Source organism: Ovis aries, chromosome 16 (assembly GCF_016772045.2).
Source record: "Ovis aries strain OAR_USU_Benz2616 breed Rambouillet chromosome 16, ARS-UI_Ramb_v3.0, whole genome shotgun sequence".
Classification (NCBI taxonomy): Eukaryota; Metazoa; Chordata; class Mammalia; order Artiodactyla; family Bovidae; genus Ovis; species Ovis aries.
This window is the reverse complement of record NC_056069.1, coordinates 63,045,133-63,072,343: the sequence shown is the minus strand read 5'-3', so window position 1 is coordinate 63,072,343 and position 27,211 is coordinate 63,045,133. Positions and strand designations below refer to the sequence as shown.

Here is a 27,211-nt window from a genome sequence, read left to right as displayed (position 1 = left end):
CCAGAAGAGAGGTTCCCTGGGGCTGAAGGGATCGTCTCACTCCCCGTCTTCTAGAAGAGAAGGGTCCCGATTTGCCCTTACCCCAAAAACCCCAGCCCTAACAAGAAATGGTCTAGTAGCCCATGCACCTTGGGCCAAAAGCCTACCCGCAGCTCAGTACGTAAGCAAGCTCCCTTCCCCCAGCCTGTGAGGAGTACCGCCTGCAGGGCCCAGGCCCCCGGGGGGGAACACAAGCAGCCTTCAGTGTCTGCAGACCCCAGGGGCAGTGGGAGGGAAGGCTGAGGACCCGGCTGGGTGGAGAGTCTCCAAGTTGCAGCCAAGAAGACCGGCTGCAGGTCTCATGGCATCAGCAGGGTGCGGCCATGGCATGCAGGAAAAGCCACAGATGCAGAAACTCAGAAGCTGTGCCCACCCGCGGCTACCGAGGCTTGACTCGGGAGGCGGCTCTTGAGGAGCCAGGGCTTGGCTTTGATATTTTTTTAATGAGAATCATTTTTTAAAGCCCTTTATTAAATGTGTTACCATATTGCTTCTGTTTTATGTTCTGGTTTGGGGGCCACAAGGCATGTGGGAATCTCAGCTCCCCAACCAGGGATTGAACCCACACCCCTCTGTGTGAAGAGGTGAATTCTTAACCTCTGGACCACCAGGGAAATCCCTGAGCTTTGATTTCATTTTAATGAATTTCAATGTAAACACTGAAGCTTCACCTCTGACACCGCCAGCCTCCTGGTTGAATACAGGAGCAGTTTTTGATGCAGCTCCAACCCCAGGGGCCCAAAAATGGCCGTGTTTGAAAAACCATGAGACAGCCAGATGGCAACTCTCATCCACTGTTTATTAGATTTTAGAAAAAGCCACAGATTCAAAAACCCAAAAAATCAAGGTTATAAGCTTTATATAATTAGTTCAATGGAACCCTACTTTAATCTCAATATGTATATGATCATGACAAATTCATTCCTGTAAAGACAGAGATTAAAGTACAATGACGGTGGGCTTTTGCTCTACCTGAGTTTACATTTCATGCTTTCGCTAATTTAATTGTTCTAGAGATTGTGCTCAATTCAAGCCAAGAAGGCCATACCTGAGTAGTCACGTGTTCCTTGGGGACCTCTAGGATTTTTTGCTAATAGGATATTACTCTATCGCCCAAATTCTTCAGGTATTGCCCTGGTTGTTAAAAATCTTATTTTGGGCATATGTTAAAGATAAAAGTATTTCATACATTAACTTTTCCTTCTGAATTTGTGTTTCAAATGACACGATGAATTTCAGGACTCCTTGATTTATTTTCTGTAAAGTGAAAGTAAAATGATCTAAACATGTCAAAGCACATTTCCGAATGAGAGCTACTTGTAGAAAGTTTGCCCTTGCCCGTGGCTACACGTACTTGTTCAGCCACTCGAGTAAGTTCCTCCTCGCCTCGTCAATGTACGGCTTGTCTTCAGGCGAACAGTCTTCTCTCTTGCGATGCACAAAGCCATGCGTCTGCCCGGAAAACGTTTTAATTTGATATTCCACTTTGCAGTGCTCTTTCAGCTTCTGAGTCAGCAAAGAGACCTGGTTGGAAAAAGACGTCATGAAGATAGGATATTACCCCTCCAGCAATATGTTCCAGTCTCCACTCCTTCCCTGAATGCTCATCACAGAGCTTTAACATCCGTGCTTTAAGCGCCAGAGCTAGAATGAAGCTTTCACTTTTAATTTTATAACTGACACCATCCTAACCTCTCGCAAAGGACAGAATTCAGAGCGGTATGTTGATAAGAATGATACATCCATTATTTTGAAGTTATATTAATATATTCACATATTACTCAAAATATACTTCAATCTATTTGACAATAGATTCAGTGGATTCAATATTCAGTGGATTCAATCTGTACTTCAATAGATTCAAATATAAGTTGTTTGAAATGTATATTCAACATTAATATAATGCATTGGTTGTAATATGATGTATTGTATTTGGATGGCATCACCAATTCAATAGATATAACTTGGGCAAAGACCAGGAGATGGTGATGGACAGGGAGGCCTGGCGTGCTGCAGTCCATGGGGTCCCAAAGAGACACGACTTGGTGACTGAACAACAACAAGGGTTATGAATAACTACAGTAATTTCCAAACAACTGCTTTGAACCACAGTTCCCTTCTGCCTTTTCCTTATCAACATACTGGATTTAACAAAACCATGTCTTCAAGGACAGAGAACTTATGGTAATTGGTGGGTTACACACGGGGCACAGGGAGGCAGGGCCTGCTTACCAGGAGCCTCCATGCCAGCTCGCTCTCTCTCTACAATACCCCCCAAAAGAAAACCCACTTTTAAAATTTCAATGTTGAAAACTATCTGGAGCAACACACAAATCCTTTGGGATATCTTCCCCGAAATGTCAAGTCATCCTCTTAAACAAGATGCCAGCTTACCTGCTCGAGAGGAATCACAGCATCGTTTTCAGCAAAGATGAACAGCGTGGGATTCTTCAGACTGTACACGTCTTCAGCGTCTTTGATGATGCCTGGAGAAGGGGCAGACACAAGGGTGTGATTCCCGTACGCGAGCCACAGAAAATGACGCGAGCTTGATTTTCCAAAGGAAGACATGTGCTTTGGGGGTTTTCTCTCTCTTCTTTTTTAGCAGTTCCACGGAAGAGGCCTGGCCCATACAACTGGGCTCAAAGAGAAGGCTGCTGAGTCAGCTCTCCCTTCTCTCCACCTCACTCACCAGGAATCGGGCCATTAAATGATGACTGTAGACCTTGCCGGCTGCCTGGCTGGTAAAGATGCGGCTGAGCAGCCTGAAAAATGCTCCCTCCCGGGCTGTGCCTTCATTTACCAAGAACTGATAACTTTCTAACCTGGACCATCTGGCCAGGGCTGTTCTGGAAGTTTCTCACAGTCTACTCAAGCCCCGAGGTTCTGACTTCAGTGTTCAACGGGGTATTTGTGCTCAAATAAGACCAAGCGTATGAAGTCCCCGGGGACAGCGCAGGGTCCTAGCAGGTCACTTACAATAATTGGCTTTTATCCTTCTAAAGGTGCCTTTAGAAATTTAGAGATCATTTAGTCAAAATCCTCATGGATTCAGACAACTGTGGGTGTGCTCAGTCCTATAGGAAAATCTGTAAAAGTTTTGCCATCCATTGATATTTTGAAATAAGAAGTTCTAAGTGAAAGTCACTCAGTCATGTCCGACTTTGCAACCCTATGAACTATACAGTCCATGGAATTCTCCAGGCCGGAATACTGGAGTAGGTAGCCTTTCTCTTCTTCAGGGGCTCTTCCTGACCCAGGGATCAAACCAGGGCCTCACACATTGCAGGTGGATTCTTTATCAGCTGAGCTATCAGGGAAGCTCAAGAGGAGCTTTAAGAAAAGATTATTTTGGCACCTATTAAACACGATATGGATGTTTTATTCAATGAGAATTTGCAGCGGCGGAGGGAGACCAGGCTCAACCACACTGTAAGGACAAGAAGGATTTACTGACAATAAAGCAGAGTGAGGACTGGTGGATGGAAAGTCACAAAGGGACCAAGCGGAAAGGGGATGCTGGCCAGATAGCATTTGACAAAGCCTTCCCTGGAGACAGGGCTTCTCTGGTGGCATAGACAGTAAAGAATCTGCCTACAGTGCCGGAGACCCGGGTCCGATCCCTGGCTCGGGAACATCCCGTGGAGAAGGGAAAGGCTACCCACTCCAGTATTCTGGCCTGGAGAATCCCATGGACAGAGGTACAATCCACGGAGAGTCCTTGGGGTCACAAAGAGTCGGACAGGACTGAGCAACTAACACTTTCTCCTTGCTGGAGGCAGGCCAGGGTGACAAGACATCGAGGGTGGACATGAGGAGTTTGATCACGTATCGAGGGTGGAGGACTCTTGCCAAGGACAGAGCCCAAGGTCGGGACCTAGGCAAACAGGACTCACAGAGAAGCCTGACTCAAGGGTGGTCATGGGGAATCCTGATTAGGGAGGGAGGAGATAAAATTTCCCCATTTTCTGTAGCAAAGTTAGGTAACCCGGAGAGCCTCCCTTTAGCTGCAATTCTTCTCTAGAAGAGCCATGGGAAAGAGGGCCATGCTTTCTGCACTATCTTGTTAAGGCCAGGTTGGGTGGCTGGACCGCCGTTTGAGACCCCAGGGCTCTAAGACCAGCTAGGCTCCGCAGTCGGCACTTCTCAGCAGCGACCACGAGGGGGCGTCGGCGAGCAGTCCACACCGGAGCGCCTGGGTGACCAGCCCCATTGCGCACAGCAGCAACTTTACTAACACTTTAGTGTAAATTAACAGGTAAAGGGCTTTTTAAATGCCGAAAGTAAGTGAAAATACCACAGTAAGGAACCATTAAGCTAAATAAGAATCTCTAGCATAACTATGGAATATTCGACTATGAAAAAAAGCCAAAATCAAACGTTTCACATCCTAACTTAATGTTTCTGTACATAGATGTTGAAGCTGAAACTCCAATACTTTGGCCACCTGATGCGAACAGCTGGCTCATGTGAAAAGACCCTGATGCTGGGAAAGATTGAGGGCAGGAGGAGAAGGGGATGACAGAGGATGAGATGGTTGGATGGCATCACCGACTCGATGGACATGGGTTTGGGTGGACTCCGGGAGGTGGTGATGGACAGCGAGGCCTGGCATGCTGTGGTTCATGGGGTCACAAAGAGTCAGGACTGAGACTGAACTGACTGACACAGATAACAACGTTCTTATGTCACTGCTGTGATACCTTTGGTCTGTCTGGATGAAATGTTTATGTTGCTATTTACATTTTAGGGTGGGTTTCCCCTTTCTTCATGTGCGGGTGTTCAGCTGCTCAGCCGTGTCCAGCTGTTTGCGACACCGTGGACTAAAGAGTCCGCCAGACTCCTCTGTCCATGGGGACTCTCCAGGCAGGAATACTGGAGCAGGCTGCCATTCCCTCCTCTAGGGGATCTTCCCAAGCCAGGGGTCAAACCATCTCCTGCACTGGCAGGCGGATTCTTTACCACTAGTGCCACCTGGGAAACCTCTGTGTGTGTGTGTGTGTGTGTGTGTGTGTGTGTGCAGGAGGGCACACATGTATGAGTAGTTGAGAATTCATATCTTAGAAAAAAAATCTTTTCAAAGCTGTGGCTAACAATATTGTTTGATATTAACCTTATCGTGGAAATAAACATTCTCCCCTCCATCCTAGGTGAAAAATTGAGCCCGTGGGCTAGGGGGTTTTCCCAAAGGCACGCTGCCGGGCCCTCGTTTCCTCTGGTCAGCTAGAACATCCACCTCTAGCTTCAGATTCTTAAAACCGTTTCCTGAAGATCAGCACAACATCTCTACACAATTGGGTTTTGTGTTACATTCGAGACCCTCAGCTGGGGAAGCGGCTTGCGGCCATTGTCCCTCAACACCCACTCCGGCTTTCACTGTGTAAAAACACACAAGGCAGATTTACCATAGACGGACACCCCTGCCCTGAGTTCTGGGTATTTCAACATCAGATGATGAACAGCAATTCCACCCCAGCAGAATCCCACGACGCCGATTCTCTTGGCCTGACACTGTTGCTTCAGATACTTCAAGACTGCATCGAACTCTCTAAGAAACAGAAAGGAAAGTCATTCAAGGGGAATAACTGGGTGGTTCAGTGGTTACGACTCAGCACCTCCACTGCCAGGGCCCAGGTTCAATCCCCGGTCAGGGAACTAAGATCCAGCAAGTTGCACAGCACGACCCCCCACCCCTCCCCGCCAAAAAAAAAAAGGTATCGTGTGGCCCCTTGAAAGCGAGCCGGGCAGCAAGTGCCAATGGTTACAGGGCTTTGTCAGCAGCTGTTCTGGGAAGGTCTGAGATTCGTACCTTCAGAGCCCTGCCCTCCTGCCCAGCTGATGAGTAACCAGTGCCCTATCCCCCGGGAAGTCTCCCTGCCAAGCCCAGCCTCTTCCAACCGCCCGACAGGGCGGCACAAACAGGACGAGTTTGAGCAACAGTCTCCCACAGCCTTGGAATCAAAGCCAATGACTGCAGCTCAGCTCGAGGGCCTGATGCAAGTCCTGCCCCAGAAAGCACCTCCAGCTCCTCTCTCTCCTCCCCAGGAGGGCCCAGCCGCAACCAGGAGGCAGCCCCCCAGCCCTGTCTGACCGGGCACCTTCGTGCTCCCTGCCCAGCACTCTAACTCTGCCTCACCTCTTTCCTCTGGTGCCCAGGAGCCCAGCGGTGTTGGGAAAGCCACAAAGACAAGGCAAGCCCGAGGGGACCCGGGACAGCGGCCCTCCTCTCACAAATGGCTCTTTTGCAAACTGGTCATTTGGAACTCATACAACTTTTTTTTTTTTTAGACGCAAGATGCCAAAATGGAGGTAGGGCTGCAAGCCCTGCCCAGAAAGTTCTGCTTGTTCTGATAAGAAAGAAATGCTGTCTGTTTGCAATTAAGGATAAAAAAGAGAACGGGAGAGAGAAAACAATTCTCTTGCACTTTTTTTCTCCTTTAATCATAAGATATCTTGGAACATACTTAAACGTTTGTATCATACCATTCTGGGTGCAAGTAGTTTTCACAATGTTAGAAGGGCAGTAACTGAGTAATTCTGCAAAATGAAATGGAATAAGCCACTGTTTGTGTCATTTTGGGTTTTCTCAAATGCTCTGATCTGAAGAATAAGTGCCTTAATTGGAGGGGACAAGAAGGAAGAGGGCATTTCTGTAAAAATTCTTTAACCGACTCGAGTGACCCTATTTTTGCTTTTGCTGCTGCGAATATTCCCCACTTTCCCAGGAATACCAGGATTTAGCTTTAGACAAATCTCTCTTCCCCATGCTTGGTCCATATACCTTGGGGGCCTTGGTTCCAGGAGTGTAATATGTGACTCAGGCCTGGCCAGTCAGAGTATAAGTGATCTCTGGCCACAATAAATGGTTCAAGGATGGACCTGTGACCCAATCATAACCATCAGGACAAAATGGGAATTTTGCTGGGTTGCTAGGAAAAGAGTCAACAGGAGGCTGGAGCTGCTGCAGCCATCTTGTCATCCAGAGGCAAACGCTGCCCGAGAATGGAGCCAGCATCAGACAAGGGTGTGGAGGTTGAATCCTGGGGATACCTTCTGAGCTACGGATCAACCTCTGCTCAGAGCCAGAAACTACCTCTTTTCAGTTGTCAGCCAACAAATCCCACGACTGCTTAAGCAGTAAGTTCAAGATGGCTTTTCTTTCACACAAAAGACTTGACCAGGCACGAGGACTTCGGTCTACTTTCCAAATTAGTGCTTGCATTTTATGTCTCATTTTGATTGAAAAGGTGCAGTTCTCCTTATCCCCTGTGGAGGGTTCCCTCTGGGCTGCTCTGATGCCCGCCAGAAAGGACCACCCAGATCTGAACTCACAAACGGGAGGCAGCCCTGTGGGCTCTTCCTCAAAATGTCCTAACTAGTCTCTCCAGCCCACCCCCACACGCAAAGCTGAATTTCATAGTCACATCCCAGGCTCTTGGGTTTTCTTGTGTTTTGACTTCTAATTTACTCTTAACTCTTTGCTTATTTTGTTTTCCTTCAGCTTGCAGCTTGAACCCCCGGGAGGGAGGCCTGGAAATGGATAAATGTGTGGGAGCTTGGGTCCCCAGTGATCTCGGGGTCCACCCTGGGGAAGGGAGAAAGCAGGATGGGGACAGAAAGTGGGGAGTGGCACAGTCTCTACAAAAGCCTCACCTGGCTCCTCAGGGAGCTTGGAGCTGGGGTGACCTCTGAGGGTCCCCCAGCTTGGGGCAAGGGAGCCAGGCCTCCGTAGCCCTGCAGTGAGATCTCCCAGGATGGGACGCAAGACAAGGTGCTTCACACCCCAGAGGCAATTCCAAAGGGAGCCGCTGGCCCTGGTCTCCCCCGCAGTGAGACCCTGAGGCTGTTACTCTTGCTGATACGCTCTGGCAAGAGGGGAGCTCCCAGGGCAGCCTGCAGCATCTCCCCAGCCTGATGGACCTGCAGGGACCCGAGGGAGACCCTGGCCTGAGCCATAGAGCGTCACGGCTGCTCTGCACAGGCACCCAGAGAAAGGGTGTCCAGAACCCCAGTGAGCGTGGGGAGGGGGGCCGAGGAGCTGCAGCGGACGGCGGATAGGCTGGGGAGGTATCTTCTGACTCTGAGCAAAGGCTGATCCATAGCTCAGAAGGTATCCCCGGGATGCCCATCTCCACACCTTTGTCTGATGCCAGCTCCATTCTCGGGCCCCTGGGGGCTGGGGGCAGGGGTCAGCGTGGGGTCCCCCAGGTCAGGGGACAGAGGGGCCCACAGCCCGGGGTCAGCTCTAGAGGAGCGGAGAGTCCGGGGACCAGGTGGCCACCGGCAGGGAGCCTTTTGTTATTGCAATTGCCCCAGCCTGGGCTTGGGGGCAACTTATCAAACACGAGGCTCACATGCATGGCAGGACAAAATCCAATGATGGAAGCCGAGGCCTAGGGGTTGGTGGAGTCGTTTGCCCGGGACTCAGGTCTCTAACTCAGGAGGAGCTTGGCCCTGGAGAACATCCCGCCTCTTCCCCCATCTCCATCCTTCACCCTCCAGACAGAGAAGGGATCCGAGGGGCAGCTGAGCACTCTGGTCCTTGCTTCTGAACTGGCTGGAGCCAATTCAATGAAAGGCTGCAATCTGGGGGATTTCCCGTCCCCCACTTTTCTTCCCACTGTTCCCTGGACCCTGGCAAGACAGCAGCCCTGGTCTGGCAGGTCTGGTCTAAAGACCCGCAGTTTCCCCAGGGAGGTGGGGAGGCTCGCTGGGGGAGAACAGCACTCAAGGCTTTGTTTCCAATCCGCTGAGCAGAAACGGGCCTGAGGCTTTCTCGAGTCTCTCTTCTCTGCCTGTTGTTTCAAGCGGTTCTGCAGCCCGAGGAAGAGGAAGGCATGTTGATCTATAGCCCCCAAGAGCCCAAGGGAGAGGGGACCCCAGGGACTTCAAGAAAGCTCCCTCAGCATCCGTGCTATGAAGAATTTCCCAGAAGGCAAAGCAAGTGAGCTTGCTGGTGGTAGGGTGCCTGTGCGGTTCTACCCCTCCACCGCATAGACCTTGTCTTCCTGCCTCAGGAAGGACTCGGTGAGCAGTAGCCTCTAAGGTCCTATGTGATGGAGAAGCCAGACCCGCCCCTCCCTCCAGCCTCTTGCTTCCTGGGTCCCTGGGGGCTCTACCAAGACCGCCATGCCGGCTGGTGACACACTAGTTAACTTACTTATCAATCTTTCTGGCATTTCTGGTCTTCAACCACTCCGGGAAGGTGGACCAGTCCCCCGAGGGATCCCATGGCTCCTGCCCGACAAAGAAGTCTGGAACAATGGTTCTGTAAAATAGGAGAGCCACCCGTCTTAGTGTCGGAGCTGCTGGGGCTCGGGCTCTGTTTACCTTCCTTACGAAACCTACCGTGCTGGAGGAGGTTCTGGACCACGCGAAAAGAAAAAGCAGTGGCCACCAGGCGGACTGTAATCATGGCAAACGGGCCAGCTGGCCCCAGGCCAGAGCATCTTGGATTTCACAACCCAAGGTGCACGGCCGCCAGCAGCCTGTTCAGAGCCCCACCCCTCCAAAACGCCTGCCTCAGCACAATGCCCACGAGGTGTAACACCTGGGACAAAGGTTCTGGGTGGCACCTACCCCTGGGGAGCCACACCTCTCAGCAGGCCTTTTGAGTTAGCCTCGGGCCAGCGGGCACATCTCTGAGCGGTCCAGTCACCATGACCAAGCAATTTCTCAGCCTCTGCCCAAGAGGCCAATGGGGCACAATCTCCTGCCTGGAGGGTCTGGTTTGGGCAGGCTCTATAAGGGCTGAGGAGTGGACAAGATGGCTTGTGGGGTCCACGTCAGGTCCTTCCATGAGCATCAGCCCAGGGACTGGGCAACGTGGCTCCAGCCAGAGACCCAGATCCTAAAGTAAAGGTCACGGCCATGGACAGAGGAACACAGCTCCTCCTCTTGCGGGGGCGGGGGGTGGTGGTGGGAGGAAGAACACTGAAATCGGGTCAGGAGAATCTAAGTTCAGGTCCCAAGACTGCCCCGTTCTGCCCTGAAACCTTATGTTGTCACGAAGTCATGTCCAACTTTTTGCCTTTTGGCGACCCCATGGACTTAACCCGCCAGGCTCCTCTGTCCATGGGACTTCCCAGGCAAGAATACTGGAGTGGGTTGCCATTTCCTCCTCCAGGGGATCTTCCCAACCCAGGGATCGAACCCTCATCTCCTATATCGGCAGGTAGACTCTTTACCACTGAACCACCAGGGACGCCCCCCTGGAACCTTAACAAATCACTTAATCACTTTCAGCCTCTTTTTCTTGATCTGACAGAGATGGCGCCAAGCACCACCCAACCTCAGAAGACTATTCTGAAGGGAAAATAGACAAGTATGAAGGGACTTTATAAGTCACAGGCATCTTTACCCAATTTTTATGTTCTGTCCCAAGCTAATGGACCCACCTGAACCAGTCCATCCTAAAGGAAATCAGTCCTGAATACTCATTGGAAGGACTAATGCTGAAGCTGAAACTCCAATGCTTTTGGCCACCTGATGCGAAAAACTGACTCAGTGGAAAAGACCCTGATGCTGGGAAAGACTGAGGGCAGGAGAAGAAGGGGACAACAGAGGATGAGATGGTTGGATGGCATCACCGACTCGATGGACATGAGTTTGAGCATGCTCCGGGAGTTGGTGCTGGACAGGGAGGCTGGCATGCTGCTGTCCATGGGGTTGCAGAGTCAGACATGACTGAAGACTGCACTGAACGGAACTGAGACAATAGAAACCTCCATCCTATCCAGCCGCCTGGTCACAGCAGGTGACCTAGGGCCCCCGAGACTTCTGCCTTCACGCCCCAGTTTCCTGACCAGCAAAATGAGAACTGCAACAGCCCTACCTCGGCAGAGTTGTTGGGAGGATGAAGGAGAATTGCCCAGGACCCACCCTAGCCCACGGTCTGGCCGAGCCAGAAGGCAACCAGGATTGGCTGTTGTTTTTATACTGGGGTAGCCCCTGGAGAGTTAAGCTGCCTCATCTCCAAGAGGCTTCCCTGGTGGCTCAGCTGGTAAGGAATCCGCCTGCAATGCGGGAGATCTGGGTTAGGGTTGGGAAGATCCCCTGGAGGAAGGCATGGCAACCCACTCCAGTATTCTTGCCTGGACAGAGGAGCACGGAAGGTTACAGTTCATGGGGTCGCAAAGAGTCGGACACGACCGAGTGGCTAAGCACACATCTTCAAAAAGAAACCTGAGGGCTCGAAAACGGGAAAAGTCAAATGAAGACCCTCTCTCTGGTCAACAGTAAATCCACATCACTCGTCAGTGGGCGTGCACTCTTTAAATGGGTTCTCCTTGTAGGAGAACGAGGCAGGCGCTGCCTTTGCTTTGCAGCTCCTCTTTTTGAGAAAAGGGAATCCAGCGCACCACACTCGGGGCTTGCTGGGCGTTCCGCTTAGCGAAGCTGGACAGAGGAAGGGTCTCTCCCCTCTCTCCTCCAAGCTTTATTGAAAAGAAAGTGAAAGTCGCTCAGTCGTGTCCGACTCTTTGCAACCCCAAGGACTATAAAGCCCATGGAATTCTCCAGGCCAGAATATGGTGCGGGTAGCCTTTTCCTTCTCCAGGGGATCTTCCCAACCCAGGGATTGAACCCAGGTCTCCTGCATTGCAGGTGGATTCTTTACCAGCTGAGCCACCAGGGAAGCCCAAGAATACTCTAGTGGGGAGCCTATCCCTTCTCCAGCGGATCTTCCCAACCCAGGAACTGAACCAGGGTCTCCTAAATTGCAGGCAGATTCTTTGCCAATTGAGCTATCAGGGAAGCTTTCCTGAAGCTACTACCAACACCAGGGTGGTGAGGAGCAAACAGATGACAGCATTCACCAAAGGTGGTCATGCCCACACAACATGACCAAGAGATGACCTTCAGGAGGTGAGGGAGATCTCACTCTGACATGACAGTTTGTGTTTAGACCAGGATAACCATGGGCGCCCTGTGTGTGAAAGCTGACCCCGGTGGAGATGCTTCAGGAGCCAAGTAATGGGTCCATTTCAGAGTTGCTGACTTCTGTCCCAGCTGTCCTGCACTAGTGTCTGTGTGGGGCCCCACATGGGGAAATAACTCTCTCAGCACTCGGCAGGTCTACACGGCCAGCCAACCAAAGGATCTGAAGGCAAGAGATTGAGTTGGGAGCAGTTGGCTTGCATTGGATATTGGCTATCATATGACATTCTCCATTTTAAGGGTTTCCCTGGTGGCTCAGACAGTAAAGCATCTGCCTGCAGTGCAGGAGACCCAGGTTCGATCCCTGGGTTGGAAAGATCCCCTTGGAGAAGGAAATGGCAACCCACTCCAGTACTCTTGCCTGGAAAATTCCATGGATGGAGGAGCCTGGTAGGCTACAGTCCATAGGGTCACAAAGAGTCGGACACAACTGAGTGACTTCACTTCCTTTTTTCTTTTCAGTGAGATAAGAAAATAGATAATGTACGTCACAACACAGTCACGGTTTTTTGGTTTTGTTTCCTTTGAAGGAAACAAAATACAGAAATTTACACGAATTTAAGCCAAAAAAAAAAAAAAAACCCACACACAGAATTTCATACATACGTGTATCCATTTCCTGCAATCATGTCAGCCATATATCTGGTGTTGGGCAACTGCCAGCCAAATATATCCTGAATGACAACCACAGCTTTGCCAGCGTCCACAGGGGATTTGGTGAGATAAGCCTTGATGTGCTCCACTTGAACTTCATGCCCCAGCCCTCCATATTCTATTCTGTGGCCAATGTCACAAGGACAAGGATGAGCTTCGTTAGCCATTGGAGATACTCAACTCGGGCTACAGAGAGAGAACAGGCATTATACTCTGAGTGGTGCAAAGACAAAGCTTACAAACAACAAGTAAACTAAAATCAAGAGCACAGGGAAAATTAATTTTAACTATGATGTTGTTTAGTTGCTCAGCTGTGTCTGACTCTTTGCCACCCCATGGACTACAGCCTGCCAGGCTCCTCTGTTCGTGGCATTCTCCAGGCAAGAATTCTGGAGTGGGTTGCCATTTCCTTCTTCAGGGGACCCTCCTGACCCAGGGATCGAACCCACATCTCCTGCACTGGCAGGCAGATTCTTTACCACTGAGCCACTGGGGAAGTGTATTCAGGCAAGAAGTCAATGATCACTTCTAGTTCTGAGTAATAAGATGAAGGCTGATCAGAATCCACTCCCATTACAAACATGAGAAGTACAAGAGTATGTGCAGGCATGCTCAGTCATGTACGACTCTGCAACCCGACCCCATGAACTGCAGCACACCAGGCTCCTCTGTCCATAGGAAAGATTTCCCAGGCAAGAATACTGGGGCAGGTACCCAGCCCCTACTCCAAAGGATCTTCCTGATCCAGAGACTGAACCCGCACCTCCAACATTGGCAGACAGATTCCTTACCGCTGAGCCACTAGGGAAGCCCCTGTGACATTCCAGGGAAGGTAAAATAATAGAGAAAGAAATTAAACCACTATTGCCAGAGGCTGGGAGTGGAAGAAGACTGGCTGCAAAAGGACAGGGAGCTTACTGGGATGATGGACATGCTCTGTACCTTGGTTTTGGTGGTGGCTACCTAGTTCAATACTTCAGCATCAAGCAAACTGTTCACTTAAAAGGAGTGAATATATCATACTTCAGTGAAAGTTCCTTTTTAAAAAATGGCAGATTAACAGGAGAGAGAGCATACATGTTATTAATATTTTTAATGAGTACACAGGGGCTTTGCAGAAAAGAAGTGAAAGCCCAAGAAGCAGACACGTGGCTTATATACCATTTTAACAAAGGGTGATAAATTGTGGAGATGTGACCAGGAAAGACATGGGGAATTGATAAAAAGAAAAGGATCTTTGAGCCCACTTTGTTAATGCAGACTCGTCTCAGTGACAGCTCTTCATCTCTGGTGATAACAGTTGCTCCTCTCATTGCGGGGGAGCGGGGGAGGGGGTAGTCATGGCCTAATTTTAGGCAGAAAAGTAGAAAGTGGGAGTGAAAAACAACTCTTTTTTCATCTGCTGTTTCTCAATTGCCTTCAGCTCAAAATAATCAATATGCCCAAGTGCCATATTTGAGGATGGCATTCTCTGATGCTCTTCAAGTGTACGTAATTGACAAAAGAAAAGAACAGAAATAAGCTAGGAATCCAATTCATGAAGTGAGAGAAGGGACTTCCCTGGTAGTCCAGTGGTTAGGACTCCAAGCTTCCACTGCAGGGGCCCTGGGTTCAATCCCTGGTCAGGGAATTAAGATCCTTTAAAGCTCAGCTTAAAAAAAAAAACAAAAAAAAAAAACAAAAAAAGTGAGGGGGGAAAAAACAGAATAAACCCCAAAGAAGAAAATAATGAGATGAAAATAAACAATGGAGAAAACAGAAAATGATTAAAATCTGAGTTTTTTTTGAAGAATTATAAAATAGGTATATCTCCAGGAAACCAGATCAGTAAAAAGGACAGAATGATAAAGACACAGAGCAACAACATAATCGCACAAGGAATGAAAAAATTACATATGTTTCCTCTTAAAACTCATAGATATTAAGTACGAATAACCTCATGCTATTAAATTTGGAAACAGAAAAAAACTGACAGATACACAGAATACGAGAGAGGGAAACATTCCTAACTTCAGAAATCAATGGAAAAGAAAAAATAAAGGACGAGGCAGCAGGAGATTAAGAGATTAAACAGAAAGAAAACCAAATGCACTGTGTGAATCTTGACTACATCCTGGTTCCAAATTATGAACAGTTATAGCGTTTCCCTGGTAACTCTGGTAAAGAGTCCACCTGCCCATGCAGAAGACGTGGGTTCAATCCCTGATCCAGGATGACCCCACATGGCTCGGTGCAACTAAGCCCGTGTGTCACAACAGAGCCTGCGCTCCAGAGCCAGGGAGCCCCAGCTACTGAGCCCGTGCACCTCGACTCTTGAAGCCCACGTCCCCTAGGCCTGTGCTCCACGCCAGGGAAGCCACTGCAATGAGAAGCCTGCACATTGTCACAAAGAGTAACCGCCACTCTCCACAGCTAGAGAAAAGCCTGAGCAGCAACGAAGACCCAGCAAAAATAAATAAAATAGAGAAAAATAATAATAAATAAGTAAAAAATAAATAAAAATATAAATAAATGAAATAAATAAAATGATTTTTAAAAGAACAGCTATAAGAGACATTTGGGGAATAATCGAGGAAATGGATATGGATGATAGTTGATATTATGAATTAATATTAAATTTCTACGGTGTGATAGTAGGAGTACATCAAGGCTGTATATTGTCACCCTGCTTATTTAACTTATATGCAGAGTACATCATGAGAAACGCTGGACTGGAAGAACCACAAGCTGGAATCAAGATTGCCAGGAGAAATATCAATAACCTCAGATATGCAGATGACACCACCCTTAGGCAGAAAGTTAAGAGGAACTAAAAAGCCTCTTGATGAGAGTGAAAGAGGAGAGTGAAAAAGTTGGCCTAAAGCTCAACATTCAGAAAACGAAGATCATGGCATCCAGTCCCATCACTTCATGGGAAATAGATGGGGAAACAGTGGAAACAGTGTCAGACTTTATGTTTTTGGGCTCCAAAATCACTGCAGATGGTGCTTGTAGCCATGAAATTAAAAGACGCTTACTCCTTGGAAGAAAAGTTATGACCAACCTAGATAGTATATTAAAAAGCAGAGACGTTACTTTGCCGACTAAGGTCCGTCTAGTCAAGGCTATGGTTTTTCCAGTAGTCATGTATGGATGTGAGAATTGGACTGTAAAGAAGGCTGAGCGCCGAAGAATTGATGCTTTTGAACTGTGATGTTGGAGAAGACTCTTGAGAGTCCCTTGGACTGCAAGGAGATCCAACCAGTCCATTCTGAAGGAGATCAGCCCTGGGATTTCTTTGGAAGGAATGATGCTAAAGCTGAAACTCCAGTCCTTTGGCCACCTCATGCGAAGAGTTGACTCATTGGAAAAGACTCTGATGCTGGGAGGGATTGGGGGCAGGAGGAGAAGGGGACGACAGAGGATGAGATGGCTGGATGGCATCACTGACTCGATGGATGTGAATCTGAGTGAACTCCGGGAGTTGGTGATGGACAGGGAGGCCTGGCGTGCTGCAATTCATGGGGTCGCAGAGTCGGACACAATTGAGCAACTGAACTGGACTGGACTGAACTGATAGTTATGCAGGAGAACATTCTTAGTTTTAGAAGATGTATGTTCAAGTGGGCATGAAGTATCAACATCTTAAGTTTACCCTCAAATCATTCATCAAACAGACATGCAAGACACATATAGACGCGTAAAGCAGTTATGGCAAACTGCAAACACTTACTGAACCTAGGTGATCGGTACACAAGTTTGGCTTGCTTTCAGTGTGTATGTGTGTGTGTGTGTGTGTGTGTGTTTGCCCAAGCTGGGTCTCCATTGCCTCACGGGCTTTCCTTTACTTGCAGTGTGCAGACTTCTCACTGCACGGCTTCTCTTGTGGACCACAGGCTCCAGGACATGTGGGCTTCAGGAGTCATCGCACGTGGGCTCGGCAGTTGTGGCTTCTGGGCTCTAGAGCACAGACCCAATAGTTGTGCCACACGGGCTTAGTTGCTCTGTGGTATGTGGGATGTCTCCGGATCACGGATCGAACCTGTCTCCTGCATCGGCTGGTGGATTCTTTACCACTGAGCCACCCAGGACGTCCCCTTTCTTTCAGTTTGTGAAGAACAACAAGGAAGAGTGTAACTGGAACAGAAAGATCAGGGAGGGTGGTGGGGGATATTCCACTTCCCAGGATCCTCCAATAGCTCCCATCTCATATGGAGGAAAAGCCAAATTATTTCTGCAAGAGGGGCAATGGAGAAAAGAGGGAGAAAAGTCAGGGGCTGAGTAGATTTTTCAAGTGCAGCCAATTGGTTTTGTTGACAGATGGCATGGGTAGGGTACTTGACCGAAAAGAGTCAGGGGTGACTAGGTCTTTTGCTTGAGCAACTGGGAAAGGACAGAAGGTCTCAACGAGAAGGGGAGGGTGAGACAGAGCAGGTTTGAGACCAGGACTTCAGTCTGGGGCGTGAGAGTTTGAAATGGCTCTGAGACGCCCTGAGTGGGACAGTTGGATGACAACACGCGAGCTCAGGGCCGGGGGCCAAGCTGAAGATATGCATTTGAGAGTGATCAGCACACACAGTCGAACCTCATGACCTGCAGATTCTACATTCATGAACTTGCCTACTTACTACATTTACTCAGAAGGCCAAAATCAATACTTGCAGGGCTTTTGCGTCATCTGCAGGTCTGTGTAGAGGTGCGAAAAATCTGAGCCACCGAGACGCGCATGCCCAGCCAAGGCTGAACAAGGCTGTGCTCTCACTTCCTGTTTCAGCTCGCATGCTGTGAACAAGTGTCCTTCTCGTGGTCTATTTAGAGCCACGTCTTTTGTAATTCTGTTTTTTGCTGGTGGTTTCATGGGAAGTGCTGAAGTGCTGTCTACTGTTCTAAGTGCAAGAAGGTGCCGATGTAACCAAGTCTAAAAAACACTTATGAGAAAACTGAGGGGACTTCCTTGGTGGTCCAGTGGCTAAGACTCCGAAGTCCCAATGCAGGAGGCCTGGGTTCAATCCCTTGATCAGGAAACTGGATCCCGCATGCTGCAACTAAGAGTTTGCATGCTGCAGCTAAGACCCGGCACAGCCAAATAAGTAAATACACACTTGAAAAAGATTGGAGAAAATCGATGGACTGGGTATTTGGTGATATTGAGAATCATTTTAATGGGGGGGTGGTGGTGAGGGAAGGCAAAGAGGAATAGTATTATATCAGCAATAGTTTTGGTTTTAATGAGTCCTATCTTTTACAGCAACATGCTAACACACATACTAATAAAATGACCAGAAGTCTGGGGCTCTCCCAGTAGGCCATGAAGGTGGCAGAGAGTGTCCAAGTTCTGACTGTGCTGGAAGTGAGGGGTTCAGGAGTGTCTGTTGTACTAGTCTCTGGACTTTCACACACCCTTTAGATGTTCCACAACAAAAAGCTTTCAAACTCTCATTAAAATTTTAAACACTGTAAGATAAAAGATTCCATAAAAAAAAAAGTGAGGAAAACAAGATACAGACTAAATGAAGTTACTCTTTTCAAAGTAGAGGCTGTTGGATCCAGATAAAATACATGAGGCATTGTTAGAAATTAACAAGAAAAAGACAACTCCAATAGAAAATGCTCCAAAGATATGAATAGGCAATTCACAACAGGATATACCTGAATGGTCCGTAAACATATATGAAAATATACTTAACCTCAATGGTATTTAAGGAAATTATACTAAGAACAAAACAACATACCATTTTACCTCTTGCAGATCAGCAATAAGTCTTTCAGCACCAAGAGATGATGCCCATGGAGCGAGGAGGAAGGGAGTAAAAACTGCTACACACTCTGGGAAGCAGGTCAGCAAAGGCAACAATGAACACACCCTGCAGCCCAGAATCCCCCACTGGGTGTATTCCTTGGAGAAATTCATGCATATGTTTGTATGTGCTCACCACACACACCCACAGAGAATGTGGAAGACTGTTCTTGCCATCAAGATGTAGCAACAATTTCAAGCAACCTATGCAAGCAACCTAAGGACCATCAGGAGGAGAATGGGATACAGTGTCATTTACTCACTGTCATGGGTTAAATCATGTTCCCCTCCAAAGATACTGTTCAAGTCTGAACGCACAGAACCTATGAAAGTGGCCTTATTTGGAAATAAGGTCTTTGCAGAGGTAACCAGGTTAAGAAGAGGAACTAAGGAACCTCTTGATGAAGGTGAAAGAGGAGAGTGGAAAAGCTGACTTAAAACTCAACATTCAAAAAATCAAGATCATGGCATCTGGTCCCATCACTTCATGGCAAATAGATGAGGAAAAATGGAAACAGTGACAGACTTTATTTTCTTGGGCTCCAAAATCACTGCAGATGGCGACTGCAACCATGAAATTAAAAGACGCTTGCTCCTTGGAACAAAAGCTATGACCAACTTAGACAGCGTATTAAAAAGCAGAGACATTACTTTGCCAACAAAGGTCCATATAGTCAAAGCTATGGTGTTTCCAGTAGTCATGTACGGAGATGAGAGCTGGACCATAAAGAAGGCTGAGCACCAGAGAAGTGATGCTTTAGAATCGTGGTGCTGGAGAAGACTCCTGAGAGTCCCTTGGACAGCAAGGAAGTTAATTCTAAAGGAAATCAACCCTGAATATGCATTGGAAGGACTGATACTGAAGCTGAAGCTCCAATACTTTGGCCACCTGATGGGAAAAGTCAACTCATTGGAAAAGACCCTGATGATGGGAAAGATTGACGGCAGGAAGAGAAAGGGACGACAGGAGATGAGATGGTTGGATGGCATCACCGACTCAACGGACATGAGTTTGAGCCAACTCCAGGAGATAGTGAAGGACAGGGAAGCCTGGAATGTTGCAGTCCATGGGGTCATAAAATGTCAGACACAACTGAGAGACCGAACAACAACATCCTGGAGGAGGGTGGGTGTTAATATAATTAATGACTGGTGTCCTTAGAAGAGAAATGAATTTGGGTACAGATACAGTCACGGGACAACACAGGCAGAGGCTGGAGCGAGGCATCTACACGCCAAGGATGCCAAAGACTGCAGCCACCACCAGAAGCCAGAAGAGAGACAAGGAAAAACCCTCCTTTACAGGTGTCGGGAAGAGCATGGCCCTGCCAACGTCTTCACTTCAGATTTCCGGCCTCCAGACAACGAGAGAGGAAGCTTCTGTTGTCTTAAATCACCCAGTTTGTGGTGATTTGTTACAGCAGCTGCAGGAAGCTAATCCATTCTTATAAACGACACTGCAAGTTCAGTAAACAAACTCCATACATATGTACCAAAATGTTCACTCTCGAAACCTCATGTTTTATAAAAAGACAATGGCTTTTTGATGCTAAATAAACACTAAGACCTCCAAATAATAATACTCCATTAACAAATACACTGTAGGAAAAGTGTAACATGTGGCAATAAAACACACCACACATCACACAGTGGTTATTGGCAGGAGGTAAGGGACGGAGACTGTTGGTTTTAACTGTATTTGCTACATCTTAATTCCTTAAAAAGCTTTGATTTGGGGCTTCCCTGGTGGCTCAGGGGTGACCAATCTGCCTGCAAATGCAGGAGACACAGGTTCAATCCTTGATCCAGGAAGATCCCACATGCAGTGAGGCAACAAAGCCCATGCACCAGAACAACTAAGCCTGTGCTGGAGAGCCCACGGCCTACAACCTCTGAGCCCACGGCCTACAACTTCTGAGCCCACGGACTGCAACTTCTGAGCCCAGGGACTGCAACTTCTGCAACTTCTGAGCCCAGGGACTGCAACCTCTGAGCCCAGGGACCGCAACCTCTGAGCCCAGGGACCGCAACCTCTGAGCCCACGGACTGCAACCTCTGAGCCCACAGACCGCAACCTCTGAGCCCAGGGACTGCAACTTCTGAGCCCATGGACTGCAACTTCTGAGCCCATGGACTGCAACTTCTGAGCCCACGGACTGCAACTACTGAAACCTGAGCACTCTCCAGCCTGCGCTCCGCAACAAGAAGCCATCAAAGTGAGAAGCCCTCCCAGTGCAACTAGAGAGTAGCCCGCACTCACGGCACCTAGAGAAAATCCTGTTCAGCAACGAAGACCCAGCACAGCCAAAATCAAATAAATAAATAAAATTGTTGTTGTTTTCTTTAAGTTTTGGTTTCAAGTACATAGGACAAAATATTCATATCTTAAATCTGTGTCATATAACTATAGGTGGCTGTTACATGCTACCCTGTACTTTCTACCAGATTCTAAATGTTCATAACTAGCAATAAATACATTTTAAGGAAAGAGAAATTAAGAGTTAGTCATTTGACGACCTCCCTGGTGGTTCAGTAGGAAAGAATCCACCTGCCAATGCAGGAGACTCGGGTTTGATCCCTGGGTCGAGAAGACCCCCTGGAGAAAGGAAAGACAGTCCACGCCAGTATTCTTGCCTGGGAAATCCCATGGACAGAGCTGGCGAGTTACAGTCCACAGGGCTGCAAAGAGTCGGGCTAAAAACAACAACAAGACTGCCTGCTAAGCAGAGCTCTGGAAACCAGAAAAAATACAAACAGAGTGGGCCACTGGATCGTAGAAAAATCTGACTGTATCTTTCACGGCTTTGCTTCCGTAAACAACGTTATAGAACAATAATTAGTAAGAGAAGTCAGAGCAATCAATAGCCGTGAATTTCATGCGCCACTGCACGCGATTTCTTGAAAAGCAATTCCTCCGGCTAATTTCTTACCTGGGCGGTCCAATGAGGAGGCAAGACAGCAGAAAAGCAGCAACCTCGAATCAGAATCTTTTTCCTTGACTTTCCACTGCTATCCACTTTCTGAAGGGAATGTTTACAGCCAAGAGAGCCGTTCTCTGGGCTGATCCCGAAAGGTCTTTCTCCCGCAGAAAGGGCTGGTGGCCAGGGCAGGCTTGGCCATGCCACACACGAAGGCTGGACTCCTGCCAGAGCCTTCACGTGGCACAGCAGCCCAGCCCAGCCTGTGTGCCCCAGCCCAAGGCCACGGCGGGCAGGGCAGACAGTTTCTCTGCGGGCAAGAACCTTGGGAAACGTGCCCTTGACGCTCGACTGACTGTACTAGACATAAATTTTCTGCACAGACACTTTAGGATTTGGGCCCTTCCCTCACCCTACCCCTCAAGTACACACTTGTTACAACATAACTTTCAGGAAACAAAGGAAAACTATTCTGACTCCTGAAGAGTTATCAAAATGACTTCATGTTAAGGCTTGTGTATTATTCGTGTAATAAGAGGAAATAAAGCAGATGTTGTAACTGGGCCTAAGGGGAAAAGGAAAGGGCACAGATGTCTCCCCAGGAGAGTGATCTTGATATGAACTGTACGTGGAGACCAAACAGATTTTTCGATCATAGGGGAGGAAGCCAATTAGTTTATCACCAGACAGGACAGAATTTACAAACCTATCAGCAATCCCCAACATTCACAGAGCTGCAGAAGAGCTCAAATACAGTGAACAGGCCTGGAACCACACAGCTCAGAGGATGTGCTATAGTCAACGGGTACTTTCCCACTGAAACAGAGTTCCTTCAATGACATGACAAGGTCATGGTGAGTGATAAGGTTTCCTCCTGTAAGGGGATCAGACTGTGGGCTGACACCTATGGTGGGGGCCTCTTAAAATGTACCGAGAAGGGCTTTTCTGGATCATGGCAGGTGGGCTAAGCCACATGTGCCAGCCACGCCGAGATCAGACCTGTGGTCTTCACCACGGACGCCTCCAGAAGTCAGAGTCCTCTGTATGACACCAGGGGTGGCCAGGACAGACCCCAGCAGGGGAGACCTCAAGGGGCACAATTTTTTTGGCAAGGCCACCCATAATGCTGCAGTGAAGACCGCGATCCACCCACCACATCCATGCAAGACCCCACACAACTGTGAGTGACTGCAAGAGCCACCTTCTACAGACCGGTTTTCTCATCCCTCAACAAAGATGCTGTCCTTGATCTGACTCCAGTCAGGACCCTCTGAACTCTCTTCTCAGCCAGGCTCTGACTTTGGGCTTTGTGCAGTGTTAGTAAGACTCCGGGCTAAGTCGGTTCAGCCCCTACTCTCCATATCTGACTCGGTTCCTCCTCCTCCACCACCCCCCAGGGGATGTCTGCTCACCCTGGCTCATTTTCTGCAAGAATCCTGTTACGTCAGCTTAAGCCGGAATCCCCTTATTTTCATCCACTGACTCCTACTCTGCTCCCTGGCTAGAAATTCCCACTTTTCCTGACATTTGGAGTTAAAGCCCCTTGCCTCTCTCCTACTGCAAAATCCTGCTGGACTGGTCCCTACAGCTATCACAATGGTCCTGAATAACTCTACCTTACCGTTTTTTAACAAGCATCACGAATGATTAATTTTTTCTTTAACACCCTCCAGTCCTCCTTCACACAGCAAATGTCTCCACCAAATTACAAGTCTAGACCCACAGAGGGAGAAGGCAACGGCAACCCACTCCAGTACTCTTGCCATGGACTGAGTCCCATGGACGGAGGAGAATCCCATGGGCAGAGGGGCCTGGTGGGCTGCAGTCCATGGGGTGGCAAAGAGTCAGACAAGACTGAGCAACTGCACTTTCACTTTTCACTTTCATGCATTGGAGGAGGAAATGGCAACCTGCTCCAATGTTCTTCCCTGGAGAATCCCAGGGACGGAGGAGCCTGGTGGGCTGCCGTCTATGAGGTCGCAGAGTCAGACATGACTGACTCGACAGCAGCAGTAGCAGACCCACGGAGATCCCTGGGGTGTGTTCCATCTGCAGAGTTCAAGGGGCTGCTGTGTCCTCCCTCTGCCCCTAAGATGCACCTTCCGGAGGCATCCTTTTACTCCATACGAATGTGTGCCTCTTGACTTCTTCTTTTGAAGCAATGATAACACCTGCCTAGTTCCCTCTTTAATGAATAAAACAGAATCTTTAGCACATGCTCATGTTTGTATTAGAGTCATGATTTTGCCTTTCGCAGAAAAGTACCCTTAACTGTGTAACTGAACACTCTCCTTTTCTCACTGGAGGGCAGAAGGCGAGAGAAATGGGTGGTAAAGCTGGTCTCTGCTTTCATCCTCCCAAGGATTTAAATAACTCGGGAGTCACACTTCCCAAGCAATGAAGATTCTCTAACAGAGACAGAGAAGCAGATCTCAATGAGTGAAGCAAATGGGCATTGAGGGAAATGCAACTAGCAAAGAAGTCAAGGAATAAAGTGCCAGCAGCCTCGGCGATTTAGAGATGGAGATCCCTGCAAAGACACTGAAAGCAACACTGAGGAATGTTACAGGACCGCGAAGGTGGCTGCCGGGAAAGGCTGGGGGGCTTCCTCTAAGGGCCAACATTGGAATTTGCAGGGCAATCGATCTTCAGTCTCTACCCTTAGAGATGGTCCTGTGAACATCAACTCCTCCAGTTATTTTTGTTTTTCAGTAATCATGTCTTTCCCTGGTGGCTCAAACAGTAAAGAATCAGCCAGGAATGCAGAAGACCCGAGTTCGATCCCTGGGTCTGGAAGATCCTGGAGAAGGGAATGGCAACCCACTCCCGTATTCTTGCCTGGAGAATCCCTTGGACAGAGGAGACCGGTGGGCGACATGGATACCACCTTGCTACTGACATGCACACAGTCTGGGCTGTGTTTTCCAGAGAGCACACAGTCTTGAGAACATTAATTAGAAAACAAGATGGGATGAGGCTAGATTGGCCTGTGAACTTGGCAACCAGACACCTGCCTTTGGCCTTTTCTTGGACTGTGGCGAGGCCCAGATGGCATTCCCACTGATACCCACAAGGCTCACTTCTGACCACCTTACTTTAAATGGGTTTTGAAAACAACAGGTGGCATTCCCATCAGCAAGTGGCCCTAAATCACAGGGCCCAGTGTCAGCAAGGCCTGGGCCTTCCTGACACACGTGGCCCAGCGGGAACTGTACAGTCTCTGCTGGCAGGACCCAGCCAGCACCCAGGATGCCATGCTCCTAGACCAGCCCCAGTCTCTCTTAACATCGCACTAAGTTGCTTCGTGTCCAACTCTCTGCAGCCCCATGGACTGTAGCCCGCCAGGCTCCTCTCTGTCCATGGGATTTCCGAGGCAAGAATACTGGAGTGGGTTGTCACTCCCTTCTCCATCATGTGTTAATAAATGCTTCAAAGTGTGGAGAACCGACTGGACCCAGGTATGCTCATTCCCAACCCCCCCCCCCCCCCGCACACTTTTACATTAATACGAAGAACTTTACAACCAAAATGTTCAACCGTAGGAACTCAGTCACGAAGAGTAGCATGCAGGAAAGGATTGTGACATGGTGTTTCATGGGGAAAAAAAAAAAAAGATTGCAAATTTATGCAGAGTATGAGTTCAACTTTCTTTTCAAAATGTATAGTGAAAGTGTAATACAGGAAAACACTCCAAAGCAGGATGGCGGGGTGGCGGTCCTGCAAGGGACAATGTCCTGCTTTGCTGAAAGCAGGTGTTGAGAGTGAACTGGATAGGTTCATTCCCTGTGCACGTCTGCCAAAGACCTCCTTTGCCTCCTGCGCGCGCACGCACGCAAGTCAGAACAGCGCCGACCTGCAGCGCAGTCCTCGGGCCAGCAAAGCACACTTACCTCCTCCAGCCGCCTGAAGACCGCTGTCCACCCCGTGAGGAGGAGGGGACTGGACAGGAGAGGGCAGCGCCGCAGCCCTGGGGGACCCAGGGGAGCCAGTCGGGGACCAGCCGAACGGGGAGGCACCTTCGGCCGAGACGGAAGTGGACGCGGTGACGAAGCGCGGCGGGATCCCGGCGAGCCAGTGACCGTCCAGGATTCCGGCCTCCGCGAAGGCCGGAGTCGGAGGGCGGGGAGGGGCGGGGAGGCCCAGAGGGAGGAGAGAGGGTAGAGGGAAGCGGGAGGGACGGGGGAGGTGGGAGGGGGAGCGGGGAGGGAGGAGGGAAGGAGGGAGGTCCACCGAGAGGATAAAGACCGCGAGCCCCTGAAATTTACATGTGTGCCTGGTTCTGGAGGCCTGTGACCCCTTTGTTGTTGTTTAGTGGCTAAGTCATATCTGACTCTTTGCGACCCCGTAGACTGTGCAGCTCGCCAAATCTCCCTGCCCCTCACTATCCCCCTGCTGCTGCTGCTGCTAAGTCACTTAAGTCGTGGCCGACTCTGTTGGACCCCATAGACGGCAGCCCACCAGGCTCCTCTGTCCCTGGGATTCTCCAGGCAAGAATACTGGAGTGGGTTGCCATTTCCTTCTCCAAGGCATGCACGCATGCTAAGTCGCTTCAGTCGTGTCCGACTCTGTGCGACCCCACGGACAGCAGCCCACCAGGCTCCTCTGTCCACCGGATCCTCTAAAGCAAGAGTACTGGAGTGGGTTGCCATTTCCTTCTCCACACTATCCCCCTGAGTTTGCCCAAGCTCGCCTCCATTGGATGGGTGATGCCCTCCAACCATCTCATCCTCTGTCCTCATCCCACTTCACCTGTGGCTTCTTTGCTATAAATCTAAATTAGGCTCTTTTAAAAAGTAGGTGGCTAGGTATTCATACCTGACCTCCCGCCCTCTGCCTTGTCAGGCCACCTGAGAGTGTGATAACCAAGGCAGCTGGCCACAGAGGAAGGCTGAGAAAGGAAACGGGAAGGAATGAGGGTGAAATAAGTGGCAGAGCGAAAAGGAACAGCAGTTTTTTTTGACACCATAAGAGTTTCATCCAAAATCTGATGGCCAGAGAGACCAGAGCCTTGCTAATTAAGATGCTTCTAATTGGAAACCTTGTGAATCGAGATTAAGGGTGACCTTTTTCATAAGACATTTTTTCCGCAGAGGGATGATGAGTCAATAATATAAAAAGCCTGCAGCAATAAGGTTTGTGAGACTTAATCTGATTGTTAAAGAGTAATTTTCGAAAAAGGGAAAGCAATGCTCACACAGATATAAAAATGACATGTGTTGAAGATTTTACTTATTCATGAATTAATGAGAACACCAGGCACATGTTAAAATTAGTTCAAAAGAAAGTTTTGGGGAAGTCCACACATATGTGGAGTAAAGGAATGCTGAAAGGAAAATGCAGACGAAGGCAAAACTGGCTTTTTTCCCACAAGACAGAGGCAAAGGTCAGTTTATCTGTCATTTCCATACAACTTACTGAATTGTAAAATAGCTCTCAGACACTGAAAGACAAAAATCAGACAGCCTGAAGGGTGACCTCTACACAAGCCTATGTTTCCATGGAAACACAAAATTGTTTCTATAAGACTATTTCTAAGCATCTTGTAAGTACCATTTACAAGGAAGGATTAGATGTGACTGATTAGGCATCATTTTTCCGGTATTTGCTGAGTTTTGCTCTCCAAGCATCATTAGTGACTTCTTATTTATTAACACTAGTTAACCAGTCCATTCTAAAGGAGATCAGTCCTGGGTATTCTTTGGAAGGACTGATGCTAAAGCTGAAACTCCAGTATTTTGGCCACCTCATGCAAAGAATTGACTCATTGGAAAAGATTCTAATGCTGAGAGGGATTGGGGGCAGGAGGAGAAGGGGACGACAGAGGATGAGATGGCTGGATGGCATCACTGACTCGATGGACATGAGTTTGGGTGAGCTCCGGGAGTTG

The 27,211-nt window shown here is 48.7% G+C and overlaps 1 protein-coding gene across 2 annotated transcripts; it reads right to left on the bottom strand.

Annotated features, from left to right (window-relative positions):
• Window positions 1–819: 819 nt before the first annotated feature.
• Window positions 820–25,400, bottom strand: CMBL (carboxymethylenebutenolidase homolog). 2 transcript variants are annotated; one of them, XM_004017085.5, is made up of 6 exons: window positions 25,215–25,400; window positions 12,583–12,816; window positions 9,200–9,307; window positions 5,445–5,587; window positions 2,434–2,525; window positions 820–1,563 (listed from the first exon to the last, which is right to left on the bottom strand). In XM_004017085.5, exons 2-6 carry the CDS (start codon window positions 12,795–12,797, stop codon window positions 1,384–1,386), a joined length of 738 nt encoding a protein of 245 aa, XP_004017134.1. In that variant the 5' UTR covers window positions 12,798–12,816; window positions 25,215–25,400; the 3' UTR covers window positions 820–1,383. The 2 variants fall into 2 exon arrangements, with proteins under 2 accessions (XP_004017134.1, XP_004017135.1); XM_004017086.6 differs by lacking the exon at window positions 25,215–25,400 and adding an exon at window positions 21,337–21,499.
• Between the last annotated feature and the right edge of the window lie 1,811 nt (window positions 25,401–27,211).

Bases quoted from the DNA above. Each gene is read 5' to 3' on its own strand.
- CMBL (XM_004017085.5), bottom strand. From the start codon at position 12,797: ATGGCTAACGAAGCTCATCCTTGTCCTTGTGACATTGGCCACAGAATA. The intron at 5,588-9,199 runs GTAAGTTAACTA...TCTGTTTCTTAG, and splicing joins AATGCCAGAAAGATTGATAA to AGAGTTCGATGCAGTCTTGA. The intron at 2,526-5,444 runs GTAAATCTGCCT...CCCCTTCTCCAG, and splicing joins GGCAGGGGTGTCCGTCTATG to GCATCATCAAAGACGCTGAA.